Here is a 13,820-nt window from a genome sequence, read left to right as displayed (position 1 = left end):
GGTGGTTACAGACATAGGTTATTGTCCATGGAATCGAAAGATGTAGGAAAAATAAAGGAAGGACTTATTCTTCTGCTTCCGGATGGATCCACTTTTAGTTAGGCTCAAAAAACTGCATGAAAAAAAACGGCTACAAAAACTGCTTGTGAGTGAAACCACCCTTAAACTGGGTTCACGCGGGGCGGAATTGCAGTGGAATTTCCATGCAGACTTTCCGTGCGGAAATTCCACGGGCAATCTTAAGCGGAGACTAACCAGCAAAGTGGACAAGATTTGCAAAAATCTCCTCAACACGCTGTGGAGAAACCGTTGCGGCAAGGCTGCACTGAGATTGACATGTCGCGCGGAATTCAAAGCCGCAGCATGTAATTTATATCGCCGTCTCTGCTGCGGCCTCTCTTCCTTCTATGGGGAGAGAGGGTTGCAGCAGAACACAGGCGGCAAAGCCGCTTCAAAACCCGCACCGAATGGGTATTTCTGTATTTTTTCTGCCATGGAAATCTCGCGGTATTTCTGTGCGGACCCACTGCGGCGGAGGAACGGAGGGGAGATCTCTCCTCCTCTCTCCTGCCCGTTCTCCCCTGCTCCCCACCGCGACTCACCTGTCAGCCGCGGCGGTCCCCGAATCTTTATGGACGAGCAGGGAGATACTCGTCTAAGGCACATTACTCGAACAAGTAGTGCCTTAGCGAGTATACTCGCTGATCCTTATTAATCACTAACATTCAGCACATGTCATTTTTGAGGGATTTTCATCTTCACTCTTCAAAAGCCATAACTTTTTTATTTTTCAATCAACATGATCATATCCGGACATGTGTATTGCGAAGCTAACTGTAGTTTTTATTTATACCATTTTTTTAGTATATATAATGGGTTATAAAATTTTTGGGAGGACAGGGGTGAAAAAACATCCATTCTGTCATTTTTCTTTGGGGGAGGGGTTACAGCATTAATCATACAACATAAATGACATGATAATTTTTTTTTTCTGCGAGTTGGCACAATTCTGACTATCCCAAAATTAACATCTGATGGTTTATTTTTTTCAAGATAAATTTGTTAATGGATCCATTTTATTACTATATAATGTACTTAAAAACATTTAAAAATTTTAAGTAGGGGAAATTGAACAAAACACATTTCCACTATTCTTTTTGCTTTTTACAGCATTTACTGAGTGGTAAAAAATTGCATTCCAACTTTTTTTATGGGTCAGTACGCTGGTGCTATATTTATACATGTTTTGTTTTACTACTTTAAAAAAAATCTTTTTTTTTTTTTTTAAGAAAAAAAGTGCTTTGTGTTACTAGATTTCGAGACCCATAACCTTTCTTTCTTTTTTCCATTAATGGAGCTTTTTGTGGGTTGAGACATAGTTTTTACTGGTAGCATTTTGGAGTATGTACGCTTTTTCAATCACTTTTTAGGGCGGCGCTCCTACAGGAAATCTATTTATTAAAATGGATTTCCTGAAGGAACACCACATCCACATGGAGAGCCTTAAAGCAGTTGGCGCGAGACAAACCCGATGCAGGGGTAAAAAAAAAAACCGGATAGTACTTACCCGAATCCCCGCGCTCCGGTGACTTCTTACCTGCCTTGCGAAGATGGCCGCCGGGATCTTCACCCACGGTGGACCGCAGGTCTTCTCCCATGGTGCACCGTGGGCTCTGTGCGTTCCATTGCCGATTCCAGCCTCCTGATTGGCTGGAATCGGCACACGTGACGGGGCAGAGCTACGAGGAGCAGCTCTCCAGCACGAGCGGCCCCATTCAGAAGGGAGAAGACCGGACTGCGCAAGCGCGTCTAATCGGGAGATTAGACGCTGAAATTAGACGGCACCATGGAGACGGGGACGCCAGCAACGGAGCAGGTAAGTGAATAACTTCTGTATGGCTCATATTTAATGCACGATGTATATTACAAAGTGCATTAATATGGTCATACAGAAGTGTATACCCCCACTTGCTTTCGCGGGACAACCCCTTTAAGCTTAGTTAGAACCAAACACCCCTTAATATTAGAGTTTAGCCCTTTGACATTCAGTGATACAATTTTTTATGATAGTAATTAATGAAGAGCAACATAGGCTATCGTATCAATTTTATCCCCCCAGTTAAAAAAGTGAACAACCAGGCAGCACCCTCCAGGCCTTCAAGGACAGGTGAGAGACCCAGGGATAGATGAATCCAGGAAATTGGGCATTGACCTGGGAAAAGACACAGTAGGGCAGGGAGACAAAGATGAAACACATAATACACATCATCAGTTGAACTAAGAGATATTATCTTGGAGAGGGTGAAAAAGTATTAGGTACTACAATATAACCAGAGCACAATTACTCCTGTTGGGGTGGGGTGGGGGCCAAAACGTGGGATACACCCTCGGGTATAAGGTGTGTGTCTGGAGCACCCAAACGAAGATTAAATAAGGTAAACCAGAGACAAAAAGGCATGGCAGCCTGAACCCACCACCCATTTTCACGGCCAAAAAAAAAACATGTTAAACAGATAAACAGGAGAATTGTAGAAATTGCATAAAGTCTGCAGCATTAAAACAGATGGCTGTGCAGATTAGAAACTATAGGGAACAAATACTCCTATGAGCACCCATAAATCACAAGAAAGCAAGGCTAGTTAAAGTGAAGATGCATGTGATCTTGAGTTTAGGGACTCCCGATTGGGGACTCTTCTTGTTAGCCTGAACCCACTGCCAAATTGACAAGGCGGACTGAAGTAGAGAGGTCGATCTTCCAATCAAACAAGTTCGGGGGATTAATATTCAACACCGAGCAAAAAGCGCAGTGAGAATAAGAGAGCACCTGAAGGGGCTTCAAACGATGATGGCGATGGAGGAAAACATGGAGGAGCCAGTGAGCAAGAGCAGGACAGCCACTGTGTGCTCCATCCCCAGTGATGCCTCCCGGACTGGCGCTCCTATGACCCATAGCTGGAGGGCACTTTTTTTTACTTTAAGTAAAAAAATTAGAAAATCATTTTTTTAATAAATTCTTTATTTGTAATTTTCATTTAACAGAAACATTTGCAATTCGGTATTATTGTAGTGTCATGCATGTCTAGACACTTAGCACTATGAAATTCAAACTTATAATGCCACGACATTGAAGTTAAATATGTGGTATATCCATGAATCAACATAAAAACACTATCTGCAGGCATGCCAGTGTTTTCTACTTTATAGAAATTATTTTAACAGTAACTTAAATCAGGAACCGTGAGGGGGTGGGGGGGATATAGGGGGGGAGAAAAAGAGAATTGAGGTAAATAGGGTAAGGGAAGGCAAAAGGTTCGGGGTGTACAGGGGCAGAGAAACAAAGTAGGTATCCAAGAGGACCAGGAGTTACAGTATACAGAAAATAACTTTTAAACATTTTATATTTATACATATATTTATGTTTTATTAAGCTTTTTTAGATTTTCTTTAAGTTCCCTAGTAGTAATTGAGTAAACTATTTCTAGATTGCTTATGCAAAACACTGCAATACATATGTATTTCAGTGCCTCTCCATATTAGCCCTCTAGCAGAAATTAATACAAGCAGGCCACTTTCTGCCATGACAATTGTTTAGCAGCCCATGATCACATTATGGGGAAGGGGCACAATTAGCTGACAGAGGGAGCCCCCACCCTCGGTCTAAACACTTAGATGCTGCGATCAGCAATAACCGTAGCATCTGAGGCACTAAACACTGGAGTCAGTGTCAGCCGTGTATCACAGTACCTGTCACGCATGGAACAAGTTTGGCTCCTGAACCCGCTCTATACTCCCCTTCTGACATTATTATATGCATATACATAAAATAAAAAGTTGGGAAGGAGTTAGGGCTCATGCTCACGAGCGTCACGGGATACGCCGGCGGATTTACGCTGTGGGAGTACCGTGATATTAAATAAAGAAGTGCCTGAGAATGATCATGGATTTCCATAGTCTCCATTAATGCATAACTTCGCGGCAAATAGAACATGCCGTGATTTATTTCCTCGCTGCGGAAATCCGTGGGAGAATTCCACATGTGAGCATTGGCAGGCAGAAAGCTATTGGGTTCAATAGAACCTAATAGCCACGGAATTCATGCACAGATTCCCTCCTAATGCCAGATATATATTGTTGCTAGAGGCAAGGGAGATAAGCCAGGTTAGTTACATTATTTACAGAGAGAACTCTATGTATCTCCTCTCTCACCTTGCAGAATAGAATCTACATGTGTTCTTTACAAAGTAGTTGGAGAGTCTTGAGCAATTAATGTAAAGTCATGGCATGGTACTGTCACCAGAACTACAGCTGTAATACAAAGACACCACAACTTTGGGATTGAAGAAAACTGATATGGTCAGTTAACCTTGCAGTGCTGTAATCAAACCTAATTGCAACTAAATTACTCCAGCTTTTCCTGCGTCATCGCCCAGCAATGACCGAGTCTGCGACCTTTCCTCAATGGCATTGCGGAAGGGCCACGGATTGGACGGCTTCCATTGACTTCACTGGAAGCCATCCGCGCAGAATCCACTGAAAAATGCATGTTTTTCTCCACTTGCGGAAGCCGCAATTGCCTTCCGCAAGTGTGCAGGAAGAATCAATTTCCCATAGCATGCTATGGGCACTATTTGCTGCAGATACGCACTGTGGACGTCCGCCACAGATTCCGCAGCAAATATCCATCCGTGAGCAGGAGCCCTTACAGATACAAAAGCACAGGCTCGAACTAGCACACAGGGGAGAAGGTGAAAACCCCCAGTGGGCCCTGGCCAGGAGTGGGCCGCCAAATTCCCATGAGTGGCGTACAACATGACCAAACATCTGCAAAGTGTTCAAGTTTTCTCCAAAGATTGCATTCTACAAAGACTGTGCTCACACAAAAACCATGCTAGATGGAAAAGCCGCCCAATTGACTGTGCACAGATAGAGGGTTTTGTAGGTAAAACTGCTGTTTAGCTTCAGAACTGCACAACCATTAAAATCAATTTAAATAATGTTCAGTTTTGCGATAATTCTGTATATCAGTGCAATTTTCCGCCATACTGTGGCCCTTGCAGGCTATGCCATAAATGCCCCCAATGGGATGCTTCACATATCAGGTGAACAAGGAGCCCTTGCTGCTGGGCTCTACGCATCCCAGTCCAACACTGCAAAAGCAGATTATATAGAATGTAACATTATTAAGCGGACAGACCTAGTACATGCTCATGTCCAAGTTTACATTCCATATTTGTTAACTGATAAACTATATCACAAGCCATTTACAAGTCTTGTCCGTCTGCAGAGTGCTAACAGGGATAAGGAATAAGATCAATAAGTCAGTGCTAAATGCTGACAGCGCTTCCTGTAACATAATATTTAGTCTTGCACTGAATCCCTGGAAGCACCTGTGCTCTTTCAGCAGATAGTAAGCAACAGCGCCATCTGTAGGCTATATATATGGACAACCTGGCAAAATGTCCACCAAGTAAATGTCTGAAAAATATTTAACATTTGTGCCAATATTTAGAGCATTTTATCCCCCTGTGCCATGCAATGTTTATGCCTTGCTACAGATGCAATAACACAGTTCCTATTCGATGAATGCAGGATTAGCGGCCCAGGTCTCATCTGATCAAACTCCAGTCTCTTCATCACTACATTATATATATATTCAGACAATGCATTATACTCCTGTATACCATTCTCTGCTGTCACACCTTGGACTGTACCTGTGTAGATTTCTTGAAAGGCATATTGTCCTATATTTGAATTTTCATAAATTTCATTGATGGCTTTTGTTCCTATGGGTTTTCCCATTACACAATGAAATCTGCCAGGTAAGGCCCCCTGTCCACGGGCGTTGCGAACTCCCGCGGCAGATCTCCGCCGCGGGAGCCGCCGCCGATTCTCCGCCGGTCAGCCCTATCTGATAGATAGGCTGGACGCAGAGAATCGGGCCAATTGGCAGCATGCTGCGAATTGCCCGCCGCGATGATTCTCCGCTCATGGACAGGGGCCAGCACTTTCCATAGCAATGCTATGAAAAACGTCGGCCATCATCACTCGCCGGCGGTTTACTGCCGACAAATACACATCCATGGACAGGGGGCCTAAGGGTGACTACCCACTAGCATTTGCGAATTTGCTACATTTTTTTTCTCCAGGGGTCTATGGGACTTTCTAATGTTAAAAACGCATTGCGGCAAATTCGCAATTTACCCAATTTTGCGCGATGCGATTTTAACATTAACAAGTCCCATAGACCCCTGGAGAAAAAAAACGTTGCGAATTTCACAGTGAAAAAGAACTATATGGGTAGTCACCCTAAGGAAGTACTAAAGGTTCTTGCACACCAGCATTTGCTTTTTCCGTTTGAATTCCATCTCGCCGTTCTGTTGTTGGAGCAGAAAAGTGGAATTCAAGTGGAAATAAGCATTTGGGTTTTTTCACCATTGGTTTTAATGGGTTTTCGAAAAAAGGGAATGCTTTCCATTTGATCCTATTCCATTATGGCTCAGTTTTGTAATCAAAACAAATTGCGCTGTATACTCCAACGCTGATGGGAATGAAGCCTGTTGCATCTTTCAATAATTTTGCTATTCTGCTAATATTCTAATGTGTAGGCAGCTTACCTTTCCCATGAAATCTGCTCTACTCTACAGTATGTATTTAATACAAGAAGCCCTATCCACAATTTTTCAACATTCTCTGTAATTGGATATACACTGAATATCCATGTTATTAAAGACATCCATCTAGTAGTGCGTTGGACCTCCTCTGCCCTTCAAAACAGCAGCAATTCATCATGGCATAGATTCTACTAGGTATTGGGATCCTGCAGGAATAATAGCCCATGCAGGCAGGAAACTCTGAACAGCTGACAGGAAGGGTTCATCAATCCATGCTTCTTGTACCAAATTCTGAGCCTCCCATCAGCATAGCTCAACAGAAATATGGATTAATCTGACCAGGCAATGGTTTTCCACAGTGCAGTGTTAGAATTTTTGCATTCTTTTGCCCACTGGAGTCTTGCTTTTCTGTTTTTCTTAGACCGCAATGGCACTCACACACATAGTCTGCTGTTATAGTGCATCCGTGCTGAGGAATGATAAGTCACGCATTTAGTTGTCACATCAGCATTGTATCACTGGCTGTCAATCAAACAACCCTTAACATTCTCCTCCAAACGTTTCGTTGACAAGTTGTTTACTTCCTGTAGATCCCCTTTCAGTGGATGTTTTTTCTTGATCACAGCATTCTCTGTATACTCTTGACACCATTGCTCAAGAAAACCTCAAAAGGTTGACAGTTTTTGAAATACTGCCCATGGTTACACTAGCACCGATAACCAGGCCTCATTAAAAGTCAATCAAATTATTCGGTTTTCCCATTCTAATGTGGATTCACAATGTAAGTGATCGTCTGCTCATTGACTCATTCCAAGGAAATAGTTTTTTTTTAATTTCTGTCAGCATATCAGGGCTTGTTTTTCCATGATAAGTTGTTTTTTAAAAGCACAATTTTGGGATGCAGCTAATGTATAACTTTTCTTAATCTTTTTGAGGTGGGGCAATTCAGTCATAATTAGAGTTGAGCGAACATACTCTGCCGAGCTTGATGCTCGTTCGAGTATTAGTGTACTTGATGGTGTTCGTTACTCGAACGAGCATCAAGCCGTGTTCGACCCCGCCCCAGTTATGGCTCCTCCTCGCTGTGACGTGCCTGTTTTGGCCCCTCCCCGCCGCGATGCAGCGCGCGCGTCAATGGCAAATTTTTTGTCTGGCAGGCAGGAGAGAGAGAGAGAGAGACACAAACCTAAGGGGAAAAAAAGCTTGGCACCCGGTGTCCCACATACAAAAATGCTCGAGTCTCCCATTGTAGTCAATGGGGCTCGTTACTTGAGTAGAGCTCTCAAATTTTACGAAAAGCTCGACTCGAATAACGCGGACCCGAGCATTTGGGTGCTCGCTTATCTCTAGTCATAACTTTTGGGTTTTTTGTTTTTTTTTTACAGCATTTACCATGTGGTTTAAATAACATAATTTCTTCTCTAAAACTAAATTGTCAGGATTATTTTTGCATATTACTTTGGCTCATGAAAACATTGTTTATTGATTGTTTGATGCTTTTATTTTTTCATCAACAGAACTGTATGAGAGCTTGATTTTTATGGGACAAGCTGTAGCTTTCATTGGTAACATTTTGGGGTATATATAACTTTGTAATACTTCTCTATTGCAGTATATTATGTCTGTCATAAGTAGAACAAGACTATTGTTATTCTGTATAGCAGCACAGGTACTTTAAATCATACCAGTATAGTATTAATGGCTATATCATTCAAAATATCCTGTTAAGATTAGTTTTTTTTTTCTTATTTTATTGCTTCTTTTAAAACAACGTTGTGTAATTAAAACTTGCTCATGCCATTGTTACGGCCTACTTTGTGGTACAAGGCAAAGATTTGTGCTATGCATTATACTGTATAATTTCTTATTTTCCCATTTTAAAAATGTATTCCATGAAATTGAAGCAGCCTGCGGCCTTCCTTAGAGATGTAAGATAGAAAAGTTGCATCTGTTGACCTGAAAGATCTTGTACTTTACCTTTCTAAAAAGGGTTCTTACAGCTTCAACTTCCTGGCTCCCACAAGACTTTATAGTCAAAAAGGAAGAAACCTGCTGGGTCCTGCTTTGATTGAACCCTTATTGTACTGTCCTTGGCAGCCAAATAAAAGGGATATTCTTAGCAACAAACAATAAAAAGAGAAGAGAGATGAAGACGGAGATTTCATACATTATGAGTTGGGATGCTTATGTAACATAGCAGTACTCTTAGCGTAAATTAGGCTTTAACAAATAAGAAAATGTTATGCTACCGTGGATAACAACATTTTTCTGCACAACTACTTTCTTATTCTTCATTTACAGTAACAGTCCTGACTGATATAATTGGAATGTCCCTACAGATAAAATATTAAGAAATTTGTATTTAACCAATTCCACCGAAATGTGTCTGCAGTGTGGTGTTTCTTATTTAATTAGTGGGGGAGGGGGGTCTTCAGGCACTGCTGTCAGCCTCTCAAACTCCTTAGAGTTCTATTGTTTGCCCATTCTTGAACTGTTATGTCCTCTTAGCCTTCATGGAATTAAGTATCAACAACATGATATGGTTTTAGTAATTAGCTATGTGTGGATGGGTACAGACAGCAAAGAAAATTCTTCAGTAAAGTTTACAATATTTACATTTATTTTTATTTAGATTGCTTGATCATTCATAACAAATCTCCATGTTCATGTTTTAGGAGCTGATATTGTCCAATGGCTCATTAAGAACCTCAACATTGAAGACCCAGGTACAGATTTTTTTTATAGCACACATTTTATTTTATACTTGTTTGATTTTGGACTAAGCTTCACATTGCATTTTTCGCAACTTAATGTTTAATGTATTTGCTGAGAAAAGCTCCTAATGTATATATTAATCAGAGGCTGAGATGGATACCTAACAGTGGCATCCACCACTTGTCGATTAATGTTAGATCTATTTAACGGGGATACATTGTGAGCTTTTTCATGACGTACCATTAAACAGATGCCATTATAGCCTATGGGTCAAGGATGCCACTGTTCTCCCTATATAGTATCCATTTAATTGAGCCATCATGAAAAGTTATTGAAAAGCGTATGATATATCTGTTGTATGAATGCCTATAACAGAATGCCATACAGTGACATCCATCACCCATAAGTTAATATGGTATCCATTTAACGGATACATTTTTAACAGGATCCTATTTTATGGAATAACATGGCTTCTTCAGTGGTCCTCCATCTATTAGCCAGATGAAGGACAAAAGGAAACACTTTTAGCCTCTGTCTAATAATGAACCAGTTTGGACACGTTTAGCATGTACATTGAAGCTTTCACAACATGTGTCTTAAACATAGGGAAACAATGCACCGTGAACCCAGCCTTATTTTATATGCTGTATGTTACTTAAATTGTTATTTACATTATTGTATTTTTCTTTCAAAAATGTATTTATTATTATTATTTTCATGAAATAACAAACGTGCATTAGAAAATAGCTGTTATAGGCTACAACCTTAGGAGTATAACCATTAGAACATAGAATATAGAATTGAGCGATCTCCTACCCTCCATCCCGAGGCTATGGGTCCTCTTCCAGGGTTATATGAAGATCGCCTCTCTCCTAGGGTGTACCAGGGGGAGAGGGATAGATGTAGAAGAAAGAGAGGAGAGGGTCGCCTAGGGCCACCGGACTAAGTTTGGGAAGGTCTAGTAGACTGGGAAGGCGCTTTCTGGCTGTTGTAGCTATTTAACTGTTATTAACAAAATGAGAAATATGGGAGAAGACGGGATTTAGGGGTAAAGTAGAGAAATTAACATGGATGCACTTTTTAGCCCTCAGGTACGCAAACAATACAGGGAAACCTAGTGTCCAGGATCTATCGGATGCAAAGTGTACTCACAAAAACCAAATGTAGTATGCAAACACAAAGAAAGCATGCTTAGAGCTCAAAAATGTAGAGACGATACATAGAGACTACTAAAAGGGTCACATGTTCACACACTTTATTACAAACAAGCATTAATGCTCGCATCCAAATGTGTTAGGAGCAAAACATATACAGAGAAATAGCATAATTTATAAATGCAAGTATAATATGCATACACTTAAAACTCCAAGGTGTTAAAACGATACATTAAGGTATACTGATACCTAGAGATGAGCGAACACCAAAATGTTCGGGTGTTCGTTATTCGAAACGAACTTCCCGCGATGTTCGAGGGTTCGTTTCGAATAACGAACCCCATTGAAGTCAACGGGCGACCAGAACATTTTTGTATTTCGCCGATGCTCGCTAAGGTTTTCATGTGTGAAAATCTGGGCAATTCAAGAAAGTGATGGGAACGACACAGCAACGGATAGGGCAGGCGAGGGGCTACATGTTGGGCTGCATCTCAAGTTCACAGGTCCCACTATTAAGCCACAATACCGGCAAGAGTGGGCCCCCCCCCCCTCCCAACAACTTTTACTTCTGAAAAGCCATCATTAGCATGGCATACCTTTGCTAAGCACCACACTACCTCCAACAAAGCACAATCACCGCCTGCATGACACTCCACTGCCACTTCTACTGGGTTACATGCTGCCCAACCGCCCCCCCTCCCCCCCACAGCGCACACCAAAGTGTCCCTGCGCAGTCTTCAGCTGCCCTCATGCCACACCACCCTCATGTCTATTTAGAAGTGCGTCTGCCATGAGGAGGAACCACAGGCACACACTGCAGAGGTTGGCATGGCTAGGCAGCGACCCTCTTTAAAAGGGGCGGGGTGATAGCCCACAATGCTGTACAGAAGCAATGAGAAATAGAATCCTGTGCCACCGCCATCAGGAGCTGCACACGTGGGCATAGCAATGGGGAACCTATGTGCCACACACTATTCATTCTGTCAAGGTGTCTGCATGCCCCAGTTAGACCGGGCTTTTTAATTCATAGACACAGGCAGGTACAACTCCCTATTGTGAAGTCCCTGTCGACCGACAGCATGGGTGGCTCCCTGGAACCCACCGGCGGTACATAAAAATATCCCATTGCAGTGCCCATCACAGCTGAGGTAGTAATGTCGTGCGTAATGCAGGTGGGCTTCGGCCCACACTGCATGCCCCAGTCAGACTGGGGTTCTTTACAAGTGGACAGATGTAGGTTAAACTCCCTGTGGACCCACTGCCTGGGTGGCTCCCTGGAACCCACCGGCGGTACACAAAAATATCCCATTGCATTGCCCAACACAGCTGAGGTAGTAATGTCGTGCGTAATACAGGTGGGCTTCGGCCCACACTGCATGCCCCAGTCAGACTGGGGTTCTTTAGAAGTGGACACATGTAGGTTAAACTCCCTGTGGACCCACAGCATGGGTGGGTGCCAGGAAGCCACCGGCGGTACATAGAAATATCCCATTGCATTGCCCAACACAGCTGAGGTAGTAATGTCGTGCGTAATACAGGTGGGCTTCGGCCCACACTGCATGCCCCAGTCAGACTGGGGTTCTTTACAAGTGGACACATGTAGGTTACACTCCGTGTGCACCTACAGCATGGGTGGGTGCCAGGAAGCCACCGGCGGTACATAGAAATATCCCATTGCATTGCCCAACACAGCTGAGGTAGTAATGTCGTGCGTAATACAGGTGGGCTTCGGCCCACACTGCATGCCCCAGTCAGACTGGGGTTCTTTACAAGTGGACACATGTAGGTTAAACTCCCTGTGGACCCACAGCATGGGTGGGTGCCAGGAAGCCACCGGCGGTACATAAATATATCCCATTGCATTGCCCAACACAGCTGAGGTAACATCAGCTGGAATGCAGGTGGGCTAAAAATTAATTTGATTACACTGTAGGCGAGGGCCCACAAAAATTGCTGTATCAACAGTACTAATGTACATCCCAAAAATTGGCCATGGCCAGCCAAGAGGGCAGGTGAAACCCATTAATCGCTTTGATTAATGTGGCTTAAGTGGTAACTAGGCCTGGAGGCAGCCCAGTGTAACGAAAAATTGGTTCAAGTTACAGTTCCAACGCTTTTAAGCGCATTGAAACTTTTAAAAATTGTTTAGAAAAATTATTTGAGTGAGCCTTGTGGCCCTAAGAAAAATTGCCCGTTCAGCGTGATTACGTGAGGTTTCAGGAGGAGGAGCAGGAGGAGGAGGAGGAGGAATATTAGACACAGATTGATGAAGCAGAAATGTCCCCGTTTTGGATGGTGAGAGAGAACGTAGCTTCCATCCGCGGGTGCAGCCTACGTATTGCTTACGTATCGCTGCTGTCCGCTGGTGGAGAAGAGAAGTCAGGCGAAATCCAGCCTTTGTTCATCTTGATGAGTGTTAGCCTGTCGGCACTGTCGGTTGACAGGCGGGTACGCTTATCTGTGATGATTCCCCCAGCCGCACTAAACACCCTCTCCGACAAGACGCTAGCCGCAGGACAAGCAAGCACCTCCAGGGCATACAGCGCTAGTTCAGGCCATGTGTCCAGCTTCGACACCCAGTAGTTGTAGGTGGCAGAGGCGTCACGGAGGACGGTCGTGCGATCGGCTACGTACTCCCTCACCATCCTTTTACAGTGCTCCCGCCGACTCAGCCTTGACTGGGGAGCAGTGACACAGTCTTGGTGGGGAGCCATAAAGCTGTCCAGGCCCTTAAAGACTGTTGCACTGCCTGGGATGTACATGCTGCTCGATCTCCGCACCTCCCCTGCTACCTTGCCCTCGGTACTGCGCCTTCTGCCACTAGCGCTGTCGGCTGGAAATTTTACCATCAGCTTGTCCGCAAGGGTCCTGTGGTATAGCAACACTCTCGAACCCCTTTCCTTTTCGGGAATGAGAGTGGGCAGGTTCTCCTTATAGCGTGGGTCGAGCAGTGTGTACACCCAGTAATCCGTTGTGGCCAGAATGCGTGCAACGCGAGGGTCACGAGAAAGGCATCCTAACATGAAGTCAGCCATGTGTGCCAGGGTACCAGTACGCAACACATGGCTGTCTTCACTAGGAAGATCACTTTCAGGATCCTCCTCCTCCTCCTCCTCAGGTCATACACGCTGAAAGGATGACAGGCAATCAGCCGGTGTACCGTCAGCAGCGGGCCAAGCTGTCTCTTCCCCCTCCTCCTCATCCTCCTCATGCTCCTCCTCCTCCTCCTGTGCGCGCTGAGAAATAGACAGGAGGGTGCCCTGACTATCCAGCGGCATACTGTCTTCCCCCGCCCCCGTTTCCGAGCGCAAAGCAGCTGCCTTTATGCTTTGCAGGGAAT

General features: G+C 43.7%; 1 protein-coding gene across 1 annotated transcript in view; it reads left to right on the top strand.

The window, feature by feature from the left end:
• The window catches only part of RGS6 (regulator of G protein signaling 6), a 389,049-nt gene that overhangs the window by 274,472 nt on the left and 100,757 nt on the right, over window positions 1-13,820 (top strand). Inside the window, exon 4 of the mRNA XM_066608377.1 lies at window positions 9,287-9,337. Coding sequence (XP_066464474.1) covers window positions 9,287-9,337 — 51 coding nt within the window. The remainder of the gene's footprint in view (window positions 1-9,286; window positions 9,338-13,820) is intronic.

This window comes from Eleutherodactylus coqui, chromosome 6, assembly GCF_035609145.1.
Source record: "Eleutherodactylus coqui strain aEleCoq1 chromosome 6, aEleCoq1.hap1, whole genome shotgun sequence".
NCBI lineage: Eukaryota > Metazoa > Chordata > Amphibia > Anura > Eleutherodactylidae > Eleutherodactylus > Eleutherodactylus coqui.
The sequence above is the reverse complement of the archived record's forward strand: the minus strand, read 5'-3'. Positions and strand labels throughout refer to the sequence as shown.